At 38.9% G+C, this 13654-nt stretch overlaps 1 protein-coding gene across 1 annotated transcript in view; it reads right to left on the reverse strand.

Annotated features, from left to right (window-relative positions):
- The window catches only part of LOC128552722 (uncharacterized), a gene marked incomplete at its 3' end in the record, with an annotated part of 49593 nt that overhangs the window by 17374 nt on the left and 18565 nt on the right, over positions 1-13654 (reverse strand). Inside the window, exon 4 of the mRNA XM_053533770.1 lies at positions 6667-6930. Within this exon, the coding sequence (XP_053389745.1) occupies positions 6667-6930 (264 nt within the window). The remainder of the gene's footprint in view (positions 1-6666; positions 6931-13654) is intronic.

The following is a 13654-nucleotide window of genomic DNA, read 5'->3' on the forward strand; positions in this document are numbered from 1 at the left end:
CATATCCTAAGCTACATTAATTGTGTTCCAGACATAGTTCCAGCTGTAGGGCTCAAGATGAACTACGATAAATTGGTTGAGATAAGTGAACACATAGGTTTGTTAGGTACAGAGTTGATCGAATTTGTAGGAAAGAGAAAGAGTGCACTGAACGAAAGGAGCAATTGCTGAGATGAGATGAAGAAAGACACAGATTTTATGAAAAAAGATCGGCGGTGTTAGGCTCAGGAAGCAGAGAAGAAAATATTGTTTGAGCTTTAACAGGCCGAGACGTTCCAGTATTAAAAGTTACAACAGGAAAATAATATTTGGGATTGAACGCTTGAAACAAGAACGACTTATGAACGATCCGGGCTTGAAAAACGCTAACAAGAGAGGCCCAAATGGGTCTAAGTCGCTTACCTGAGGCAGACCTTGACCTTGACCTAATTAGATCTTGCTTCGGACAAAGTCTGAATAAAATTCATATAGCAGTGCATGAAAGGCTAATAACTGGTCCATGACTGATTTTGAAGACATTTGATTGACTGTTGTTGATGGTAAGCTAAAACATAGATCCCAACAAAACAAAAGAAAAACTTAAAAGAGATGTAAATTATCCTATATAGTTCTATGTAAAATAAGTGAGCCCCAGAGCGGGGCCAATCATGAGCCCAGGGGAATGATTTTAAAACAAAAATTGGTAAAGAGCATCTACATAATGCTACATGTCAACTATCTTAGCCCTGAACGTTACAGTTGTATAGAATATGTGATTTATGCTTAATCAATGGAATAAATTCTTACTAAGTAGAAGAGTACACTGTATAGCAGGTTTCTTCCTTGTTCAAGATGTTTTTGTAGTTTTTTCTATAATTTTATACTCTAGCGGCTCCTAAAAGGGGTCAAGTGCCCCAGTTTAAACAAATTTGGGAGAGGACCATATGATTATGCTACAGACAAAGTTTAATGCAGATCCATCAAGTTCGTGAGAAGAAGATTTTTAAATGTTTTTCTATTTTTAGCCCTAGCCCTTTGAACAAAAATGGGAGAGAACTATATAATGATGCTACATACTAAGTTTGATGAAAATCAAGCGGATCATGAGAAGTTGTTTTTAATGTATTTCTATTTTTAGCTCTAGCGGCCCCTAAAAGTGGCCAAGAGCCATCATTTGAACAAACTTGGGAGAAAACTATGTAATAATGCTACAGACCAAATTTGATGAAGATCCAGCAAGCGGTTCATGAGAGGAAGTGGTTTAAAGATCATTCTATTTTCAGCTCTAGCAGCACCTAAAGGAGGCCAACTGCTCCCATGGAGCAAGCTCGATAGAGGACCTCGCCAGAATGCTACAGACTAAATTTGGTGTTATTCTGACCAGTAATTTCAGAGAAGATGTTTAAGTGTAAATGTGGACGACGGACGACTGACGCCGGACCATCCACCTATACTAATAGCTTCGGTTAAAAATAAAGGCTGCAGCCGCAGCTTTGGAAGCTGATTGATGCATACCTCGAACAATTATGTGCGGTTTGCAAAAGGCCAGGGATTGAAAGAAATGATATGGGACGTTAGTCTCAGCTTATTATTCACACGAAAAGGCTTGGATGTATATACACCAGCATGCCTCCAGACCAAGCCAATCACTATCCTGCATTAGAGAAAGCTGTTCTGAAGCTTTATCAGCAAATAAAAATGTTATAGATTGAAATTCAGGGAACGCAAACCAGAGCGTGGCGAAACTGCTCTGGATTGACAGAGAAAGTTGAGGTTTACATTACGTTTGAAATGCTGAAGTACCTTGTTATAAGAGAACAGTTTATCCAAACATGTTTCATAAATCTTGCCTTGTTTCTGAAACACGAATTTGTAAAGGCTAGAGCTGAGATCACCTATTTGGCCGAAAAATACATTGAAGCACATGGTGGGACTATAGCCTCAAACAGGGTATTTAAACATAATGCCTCATCAACTAGGCAGCCGCAACGACCAAGTATGACACTTTCATCTCAACTAAAGCAAAGATCATGGCCAGCTTTTAAAGAGCTTACAAGTTTCATATGTCATAAGAAAGGTCATACAGTAAGAGAATGCAGAGATCGATCCAGGGGGATCATAGGCGGCACTGCCTTAGCCAGGAAAAGATCATCTGAGGACAGACATAGCGGCCAGCCACAGTAAGAGGATTCGACATCAATAGATCAGAGAAAGAAATACAATGAACGAAGATATGGGTAATCTTGTAAAAGGAAGGAAAGTTTCAGTCAGCAGTAAATGACCTACATTACGAGCATTAAAGATGGTCGCATAAAGTTGGAAGATGGGAGATCAATTCCTGTTTTAACAAACATCTGTATTATAAACTTAATGTTAGGTGAAAGGAACTTTGATTTGAGAAAAGGATATAAAAGGAAAATAGAGGTACAGGTTTTAAGAGACTTATGATGTGAGTAGGCGGCAGTCAAGAAAGATCAGGCCCCAATTTACAAAAAAATAAAAATAAAAAAGATGAGTAATTAATTAGTTACGTCTCTATTTTAAAATCATACTGTTGCTTAAGTGATTGTTATTTAATGTTGCTTTTTTTTCTAAAGCAATGTATTAATAGCTAAACTATACTATGGTTAGCAGTTATTGTCAGCAGTACTTATCTCTGTCACGCAAATATAATAATTTTATTTAAGCATGATATAACGTACTTAAGTGTTTGCTAAAGTATATTTCTTATTTCTATACTTAGTTTTCAGTAAAGTTCAGAATTGTTGTGTTTTGATCTATGAAATAGTCATTTACGGTCAAGCAGGATAACATTGATGACGGGCGATTGGAAAGTGGTCAGAAGGAAGAAATACTTTAAGTTAAAAATGTCCGACTAGGAGATATGTCAATAATGGAGACACCATTTTTTCGTGTGGCTGTGGATTAAATAGGACCTATTGCTCCTGTTTCAGGAAGGAAAAAGAAATCGTGGTCGAGTATGCCACAAGAGGCTGTTGCATTACCTAGGACTAAGATAGAACTAGTTGCCTTGGCTCTGACAGATATATCTTTAGAGCTGCATTTTAGTGTTAGAGGTAGCCAGTTTACCTCACAGTTGATGGATGAAGTGTTTAGGCTTACATGTCCACAACTTTGTATAATCCGACGTGCAATGGATTTTGTGAGGGAATATTGAAGAACATCTTGAAAAAGATGTGTCAGGAGAATCCAAAATACTGGGATAATATTTTGCCGGCAGTGTAATTTGCATAGTGAGAAGTTTCACCAGCAAGTACTGGATTCTCGCCATTTGAACTATTTTATGGCAAGACAGTTAGAGGACTTATGCAAGTACTTAAAGAACTTTTGACTGAAGCTGAAACATCACAAACACGAAATATCTATAAATAGGTATAGGACTTACGTAATCGACCAGGAAAAACATGTAAGCTTGCTAGAGAAAGTTTGCATGCGTCATAGAATACATACAAGCACCATTATGACAAGCGTGCCAGAAAGAGGAATTTGAAGGTCGGTGATGAAGTATTGTTTCTTTTGACAACTTACCACAAGTAATGCTACAGTGGAAAGGACTTAACGAAGTAGTTGATGTAAATTGGCTTGACTTTATCAGAATAGGAGGATCGCAAACATATTAAGCCTTCTGAAAAGAAGAGAACTCAAACAAAGTAACTTATAAAACAGTATCAAAATATTTTCACAGAATGTCCTTGAGCGATCCATCTGGCAAAATAGGTCGAACAAACATCTAAAGAACCTTTTAGTGTCAGACAATATCCATACCATATGCAAACGTAAAGAGGTTAATCAAGAAGTGGACACATGTTAAAGGCTGATGTTAACAAACTTGCAACCTTGGCATACAACGCCCTACCGTGATGATGAAAACGAAAGATAACACAAACACATTTTCCAATGATTTCAAGCGACTAAAATGCTGTTACGAAATCTGATTCGAGATCCATTGGAAATGATGAAGGTATTCCATCAAAACTTCATGAGGATAAATTATTCACAAAATTAGAACTCTGTGTAGTATACTGGCAGATTCCTGTCGAGATGTGTTTGTTTGTTTTGGGGTTAACGCCGTTTTCAACAGTATTTCAGTTATGTAACGGCGGGCAGATAATCTAACCAGTTTTCCTGGATTCTTTACTATACCAGTGCAAACCTGTTCTCCGCAGTAATTGCGAACTTCCCCACATGTATTGAATAAGAGGTTGTGGACAAATGATTTCAGACACGATGTCTTTTATCAAATCAAAACGGATAACATACGCCTCGCCCGAGAATCGAACTCACGACCCTGCGATCCATAGATCTGCGCTCTCCCTACTGAACTACGCGGGCGGGCTGATTACAATCTAGGCACTTGACAGCATCTACAACATTTGAGGGAAGTTTTCAGTTCGGAAAATGTCATTGGTAAGATACATTAAGAGGCTACATTTAACAAAATGATGAAGAAGTTATTGACAGGGTGCCAAAATGCTGACAATTACGTGGACGATATTTGATGTCACACAAGAACATGGAACACACATATGATAATGCTACAAGATGTTTTCGGAGGGTAGGGTGATTAACGCTTACGATAAAACCTCCGAAGTGTCTCATTGGATATGATATGATATCATTTCAGTTACTGACGGAAACGGCATTTTTGAAAAGGAAAATGATAAATTAGATAGGATAAATGATGCAGAAGAACCAATGACAAAGTGTCAAGTACGGAGTTTCCTCGGTCTAACTTGGTAAAACAGAACATTCTTAGCATGGTATTCAGAAGTTGCAACCCCATAGATAGACTTAATTAAAACAGAAACACCAAATAACGTGGTATGGGAAGAACAACATGAAAAAGCTTTTAATACTTTGAAAAATCTGCTCACATAAGCGACTAATCTAAAGTTACCAGACTTTTTATGACCTTTTATATAACAATTTTTGCACTTTCTCAGAGGTATGAAGATAGCCTATGCCAAGAAGAAATTACTCCAGAGAGAAAAACTATTTGGCAATTGAAAAGGAATGTTTATTCATAGTAATTGGGATTAACAAATTTCAAAAGTATTTATACGGTGGCGAATTTATACTTCCAAACAGATCAAACCCCAGTGAGTTATATACAGAAATGTAGAAAAAGTTGAAAGCTCAAGAATTATGAAATATTTGCAGTGTTTCAGATTCAAGGTACTGTCTATTCATTTAAGTAGACAATACTTGACTCTAAGAAAAACCGTGAGGTTTAACAGATTCTTTAAAAAATCAATCAAGAAATAGTAAAAAGAAATGGAGACTTTGTACAAACATTTTTCTTGAAGTTATTGGAAAACTGAGAGTATTTTCTTGAGAATTGGTGTATTTGTGAGAATAATTTTATATAACGTAACACATAAGCACAGATAGTGCTTGACTCCCTTTTATTTCTGTCATTGCTATTATTATACTTACTAGATGAATTGTTGTTTATAAAAAGATATGGATTATTTATTGTTGAACTGGGTTATTTAATGTCATAACTGGATCCCAGAATCGCGTTTTATATAAAATACAACAGTTAAAGGGAACCAGCCAATAGCACCAATCACAGCGTAGATAGCACAGTAGTGCTAGGGTATAAATAGGTAGACAGAGGATATTGAGGTCATTCTATATTTAGCAATTTATGTAGACACATAGAGGATTCAACGAATTTGAACGTTTGACTAAAGAAGAGTTGCAGTATTGACCAGCGCATAGAAGTTACAGGTAGTCGAATGGTAAAGACGATAGCATATATAGACTGACCATGGGAAAACTGAGACAAGGAATTCTATCTTAGTAATCTGCTGAGACAGTAGGAGAGTTCCAGTTTACCGACGAAGTTTAGCGTTATTGGCGAAGATTTGCCAAGCAATCTTGGTTTTACCTATATGGTAGCTGAATTCTATATATGAAATCTTACAGGCTCTGAGCAGGAAGGAGTCAAGACAAACATACCGTGTTGCAGCTTCAGTTAAAAAGATATAGGCAGAACATTTATCCGACAGGACTCGTATGTTGTTGATTCAAAGACATCTTTTGACGTGAACTTCATTTAAAAGACCAGTCAAGTATAGTACCTCAAGCCTAAAGGAGTTTAAGCTGATTGTCATTAGTTGTATGCAATTAGTTTAAAACATTAAGTGATGTTTTATGCATGGAATTACTGAGCTTACAATTCATATGATTAACAAATCATTAGTACCCGAATCATTTAGGTGAAGTAGTCAGGGGAAAACTTTATATAGGATACATAAATATATAAGTCTCAACAGGTATATGATTTAACAAAGGATATTCAACATGATTTGTCAGCTAGTCTAAAACACAGTCATCTTAGCGACTGCACCAATTTCATTGCTCAACATACAAAATGCATAACCACTTCCCTTGTTACATCTTGACACAGCAGGCCATCCTAAAAAGATTGTTTCATCATATTCCACCTAATATATTAAAAGTAGATGTCGTTAGAAGAAAATATTGATTACGGACAAACGATGGACGAACAAACAGACAGATAAAAGTACGGAAAGAAATCACAATTGATTATATTAAGCACGTTTTATTCTGGTGAGCTATAATATAAAAAGGTAAAAGTACGCCTTAGCTATAAAGGAAGACAGAAAACCAATTCTACATGCAGTACGTTTTAGTTACCTCTTAGGGCCTCCCAGTCAATACGGACAGATGGACACCTTTCCATTGCCGAAACAAGATTTTCTACAGTAGCAGTTAAAGGATTTCTGCTTCGCCAGGCCTCGAGCATTTTGTATATTTTCACTTGTGTTGTAGAGTTATCTAACTTTATCTGGTCAATAGTAACTGTTGGTACTCCGAGAAAAGGTCCAAGCAACTCCCAATTCATTCCAATATGTGCAGAAATGGACGTTAACTCCTGCTCATCAGGAATTCTCTGATTTCCTTTAAAAAGATGAATAATGTTATTTCCTATTACAGGTATCATTTATGGTGTTGGATCTCATACTAAAACGGCTTATTTGTTTAGAAAAGGATTTTTTTTCTCCACTGAGAAATTTTAATCCAATTTGTTAAGGACTTTATGCATCAATTATATTCCCTGTAGCTTAAGACCTCAGCTTGAACTAACTTGATGTCAGAGCGCAATCAGCCAATTGAAGCTTTCAAGTTAAGATGGTGCATAATTGTATCAAAATAATGTCTTTTGTCTATTTGTTTTTAATTCATCTAAGTATTTTTTTGTGTAAATGTTAACAATTTGGTGTAGTGTTTTGTTTTAAAGGAAGTACTATTGTAGCAGAATGATAAATATGAAGACATATTTGTGGTTTCTGTATTCTAGAAACGTACGCATTTTAAGGTGTAGTCACTGAAAAAGAGGGCCGTGAAGACCCAGAATTGGTCAGCTGACCTTACACTAGAGTTTAAATTGAGCAAGCAGCTTCTGTCGAGACGATTTTATTTCCATCTCACTTATATGCATAGAAAATACCTTTAAAGACAAATTTATCTATAGAAAGTAAAGTTTCCTTCCTAAGCATGAGCCAGAACATCTGGTTGTAATTTAGTGTCCGTTATATATATTGAACAGCAAAAGTAACTATCCTGATGTATAACAGTTACTGGTGTATTTTCTAATAAAAAGCTTAAATTTATAAATTTGACTTGTTTTCTTCTTACCACATTGAACTTCACGTGTTGAATTAAAAAAAAAGACCAACCATGAAGCTAGTAGTCCCACAATATTCTGGCTATATCTTCTGCGCGTCAGTTGCATGTTAACATCCCAATAATATTTTTTTAACTTTTTGCTGATTTTCGAGTGAGTCAATCATCAATGTTTTAAATGACAATATCATTTCACAAAGAAAATTGTTAATTACATGTGCACGTGAAATTTGTGTAAAACGGCTATTGTGGGACTACTTACTTCACGTTTGGTCGATTTTTTAAATTTAACACGTGAAGTTTTTCAAGTGTAATGTAATGTGGTATAAAAAAACAAGTCAAATTTATAAAAAAAATTATTGAAAGATACCCCAGTTATACATCTGGATAGTTTCTTTTGCAGTTAAGTATACATAAGGGAAAATGTAACCAAGCTTCTTCGTGGCCATGTTTTGTAAAAACAATAGCTCCGCAAAGGGGTCAGTATACGTCCTAAATTCTAGATTAGAGGAGGAAGATGAAACATTTACAGAAAACAGATTTATTGGCTAGGTGTCGGACCAAGTGCATGCACCGTGAACATTGTCTTATCGCTACCTACCAATATGCCAAGTTTGAAATCAATTCCTTGAATGGTTATCAAGTTGTACTCTGAACACGAAATATGAATGATAAACATTTGGCCTTCAAGCTCCATTTATGACTTTGACCTTTGACTTAACGACTTGGTTCATATGCTCTGCACGTTGTCTCATTGCCACATACCTGTATGCCAAGTTTAAAGTCAAAACCTTGAATGGTTATTGAGTAATGCTCCGAACACGAAGAATGACGGACAGATAGACGGACGGACGAACGCACACACGCACGTGCCATCACATAATATGCCCATTTTTTCAATAAGACGTATACAAGTAAACACTTCGAACAATCTTAGTGTTGGTCCAAGTAATGAACATTTCCACTGCGGAAAAAGAAAAGGATCTTTTTTACAGATTTTATTAACAATACTTGGATTCATGGTTTTTTTTTATATTTTCTGATCCTTTGGGATCATGGAGTCCATTCAATTGATGTGAAATAGAGTTCCGCTTAAGCCGGTGCTAGGAGGCATAAGAGTTGATGCATATTTCATTGCCTCTTATGAACAAACTCAGTCAAACCGAGTCTGCTATTATTCTGCTTGGTTGAATTCTTTGCTTCGAAGGATCTTTTTACAGATTTTGTTCTCATGAAATCCAACCGAGATCGTAATTGGGTCCAGAGAACAAGAGTGCTATGAAATGAAACAGGAATCAAGTGGAAAAAACAATACTTTAACACTTAATATAGCAAACTTCGAGTCTTTCATAAGAAAAAAATTCATGTAAATAGGAAAAACATTTTCTGAGGGATGCAGCTTCAAAGGTGATTATTTTATATATCAAATACTGTTAGATCTAGTAACTTTATGAAAACCAGATGTTGTTTCTAATTTTCAGCGGGAAACTGTACTTTCCAGAGACATGTGTATTTTTTTAAAGTAAGGGGATGATAAAAGCTTCAGACGTATGTTCTATTATACTTCTAAATAAATATGGCACAGGTTACAAAACAATGAGATATTTCACCAGTATGCATTGATACATTTAATTTGATTTTTCACTTCTAACTTGAATGATTTCATGATCTAACCAAACTGACTTATAATTGAAACAACTGCACAGGTGTATTAGAATATTAATACTTAAGTTAACATGCATTTCATATGTCCTTAACGTCATAAAAACGCAATCATTTTTTCAATGTCCTTAAGTTTCCCTATTTTCCAAAGTTTTACAGTTATTCATATATAGGAACTTTTAAAACATAGAAAACAATTTTTCAACGAACAATCGAACCTTAATTTGCCTGAAGCGAAGAAGCGAAACTCACGTGCATGCGTGTACATGGGTATTCCCTACATGTTTTCATATGCATACAATTATTTGAAATAAAGTGTATCACTTACTTTCATAAAAATATGTCCTCTTTTTATTAAAAACCAGAAATATAATCAAAGTCTATATAATGAGATTTTCCGAACCGTCGAAATTGCCAAACACTAATTGAAACTTAAACTATTATTTTCTGACTGTAGAAATCAAAACTGAATGTACACGACTGTATAACTTTTCACTGGAATTAATGATATTTTAGGTAAAAACCACTTCATTCAATGACTCTGTGTCAAATGGTTGCGTGATGCGCCTAGTGTGATAGTGACGCCGGATGTGCTTGTCATGTCTCGCTTCCAGCTATCATCGCTGGTATGCAGGCTCCCTGTAGGGGAGAGCAGATTGTGTAAGTCTCTTCCCAGCCAGTATATAGCCTCTCCGCAACAATCACTATCGTAGTGCGTCTTCGATCGCGCCACGAATCAACTCGGCATCTCACGGCCCAAGGCTACACTACGCAGGACTTGGAGGTGATTTGCCCCTAAAGAGGCGGCATGCCAGGCCCTAACGGCGTGTGGGACATGCCCTGTTGTCCACCAACAGATTCCCAGCTAGTATACACGGTGGAGGTCCTGCCCCGTCAGCATGCGACACGACAGGCCCCAACGGCGTAGTGGGACACGCCCTAAAGTCCAAGCACAGGTCCTCCAGCTATGGGTTAAATAGTTCTACTGCCTTGAGGATGACTAGGGATAGTAAAAGGCTAAAGGAAACAACCCTGACAGAAATATCGGAGCACAGTCTCGTAGGCGATTCCTTGGACAAACTCTGTGAAGACCTCAACAACTTCTGCATCCAGTATTATCTCCAGCCGTCTTGTTACTGGAACCTGTTGATTCTGAACGAGAGAGTGTGCATGATGCTGCGCAAGTTTTCCCCCACTTTAAATTAAGTCACGCGCAAGTCATGACATCACACCAGTAGTTATAAGCTTCAACCTCAAGTCCTATGGCGATAGGATGGTGACGACGTAGCAGGTGTGGACAAACTGGCAGCTGCAGCCACAAACCTACACACAGGCGGCTCGGGGCTTTGGTCGTCTTGCACTGACCAGTGCAGCAGTGGAACCCTGAGTGACTGAGCAGCCCTTTTCAGGACCGCACTGCTCACCTCGGAAGAATGAGGAAGGGTCTAGAAAAGGTGACCTAAATACTGCCTGCTTTAACCAACCCGGGCTAGAATACCGCGTATAGCAGGGGTCCCCGACTAGCGGTATTCTAAAATAAAAACGAAAAATGGTGACATCGCTCACCATTGGAGTGTGGAATGTGCGTACCCTTAATGACACTCCCAATGCAGAGAGACCATCAAGACGCATCGCACTTGTCGCACTGGAATTAGGACTATACAACGTGGATGTTGCTGCGCTGTTTGAAACACGACTGGCTGCGGAGAGGCAACTGACTGAGCACAATGCTGGTTACACCTTCTTTTAGAGTGTCCGTAATTCCAATGAGCGACGTGAAGCAGGTGTGGGATTGGCAATAAAGACCAAGCTGGTTCGCAACCTAACCGAAAGGCATCAATGACAGGTTCATGGCACTACGTCTTCCTGTTGAGATGAATATGCACGCTACACTCATCAGCTTCTATGACCCGACGATTACCAACCCAGAAGAAATTAAAGACAAGTTCTACCAGGAGTAAAATGCCCTAATCTCAAAGGTCCCCAGAGGCGACAAGTCCTTCATACTAGGTGACTTCAATGCCATAGTTTGCACGGATTAACACACATGGGAAGGAGCAATTGGTAGATACAGTGTAGGCAAGTGCAACAGCAATGGTGTCTTTCTTCTCAAAACTTGCATCTCGCATGACCTTCTTATCACCAACACCATATTCCGAGAAACCAATTGCAACAAAACAACCTGGATGCACCCAAGGTCCAAGCGTTGGCACATGATCGACTTCATCATCACACGGAAGACAGACAGACAGGATGTGAAAATAACCAAGGCCATGTGTGGTGTTGAGTGCTGGACAGACCACAGACTTGTCATTTCAAAACTGAGCCTCCACATAGCGTCTAAGCGGCGGCCACAGGGGAAGAAAACACCAAAACGTATCGAAGTGTCCTAACTGAAGGATGAAAAAAAAGCCAGTCAGCTCGCAAGTGATCTCCACAATAAACTGCCTACACTTAAACTAGACAAAGATAGTGTTGAGGAAAACTTAGCTACTTTCAGAGATACTGTCCACTCCTCATCTCTCGAACTCCTTGGTCCAACAACGCGTAAACATCAGGATTGATTTAATGAAAATGACGCCGAAATCCACGTCATGCCGGAAAAGAAACACATGCTTCATTCTGCCTACATACAGGACCTAAATTCAGTAACAAAGAAGGCAGCTTTCTCAAGTGCCCGCCAAGAGGTCCAATCAAAACTACGTCAGATGCTCAGTGAGAAGTCAGCTGAAATACAGAAGTATGCGGATAATCACGATTCCAAGCGCTTTTAGGACTCGCTCAAAGCAGTATACGGTCCCCAATCCTCAGGTTCATCCCCTATTCTGGGTGTTGACGGGTCAAGTTTAATAACTGACCGTAAAAAGATTCTTGACAGATGAGCGAAACACTTTGACACCGTCCTGACATCTTCCATGAACGACGAGGCCATATCTCGCCTCCCACAAGTTCAGGTAGATGAGGACAAGGCCATTTCACCTTCAATCCAAGAGGTAGAGAAAGCCATCAAACAGCTCTCCTGCGGGAAATCGCCAGGTTCAGATGCCATCCCAGTAGATGTCTACAAAGCTGGAGGAGACAAACAGAAACAGAAACTCCTAGAACCGTTTGTATCATTCTGGCATGAGGGTGTCCTGCCACAAGAATTCAAAGATGCACCAATTGTGTACATATACAATAGGAAAGGGAACAGACAGATCTGTGACAATCACAGAGGCATATCTCGCCTTATTATATCTTAAAAGATTCTTGCTAGAATGTTACTCAACCGACTGATACTTCACCTATATGGTGTACTACCAGAGAGCTAGTGTGGCTTCGCGCAAACCGCGGAACTGTCGATTATGGTGTTTACAGCCCGCCAACTTAAAGAGAAATGCCGGGAACAGCACCAGGACCTATACACGACGTTCGTTGACCTGACGAAGGCATTTGATACTGTAAGCAGAGAAGGTCTTTGGAAAATCATATCAAAGTTTGGATACCCTGATCGCTTCATCGCCTTAGTTCGTCAGTTCCATGATGGTATGATGGCACGAGGGCTAGATGATGGAGAAGCATCCAATGCCTTTCCTGTGAGCAATGGAGTCAAGCAAGACTGTGTGTTGGCCCCTACTCTATCCAGCATGATGTTCTCCGCTAAGCTGACCGACGCCTTTAGTCACGAAGACACAGGGGTAGGCATCAGAGACCGGACGGATGGCAAACTTTTCAATCTGCAGCGACTGAAAGCTGTCAAGAAAGTGAAGGAAATCATTATCCGTGATCTGCTGTTTGCCTACGGCTGTGCCATCAATACAACAACAGAGCATGATATGCAGCACAATGTCAGCCAATTCTCTAGGGCATGTGACAACTTTGGGCTTACCATAAGCACAAAGAATACAGAAGTGCTTCACCAACATGCACCAAGCAAGCCATATGTCGAACCTAGCATACAAATGAATGATGCAATGTTGCAAGCCGTCGACAAGTTTACTTACCTTGGTAGCACCCAGTCGAGAGCAGTGTACATAGATGATGAAATCGACTGCCGTAAAGAAAAAGCCAGTGCTGCATTTGGGAGATTACGACCCACAGTGTGGAAACGTCGCAGCATACGTCTCGAAACAAAGATAAGTGTCTACAGGGCTGTCGGCATCACCACACTGTTATATGCTTGCGAAACATGGTCAGTGTATGCCAGACACGCTAAGCGAATGAACCACTTTCACATGACTTGTCTTCGCAAGCTGATGAACATTAAGTGGCAGGACAAAATCCCATATACCGATGTATTCACTTGAGCTAAACTCCCATCGATATATGTCATCCTTCGAATTCAGCGGTCACAAGT

Source organism: Mercenaria mercenaria, unplaced genomic scaffold, assembly GCF_021730395.1.
Source record: "Mercenaria mercenaria strain notata unplaced genomic scaffold, MADL_Memer_1 contig_3086, whole genome shotgun sequence".
Lineage (NCBI taxonomy): Eukaryota > Metazoa > Mollusca > Bivalvia > Venerida > Veneridae > Mercenaria > Mercenaria mercenaria.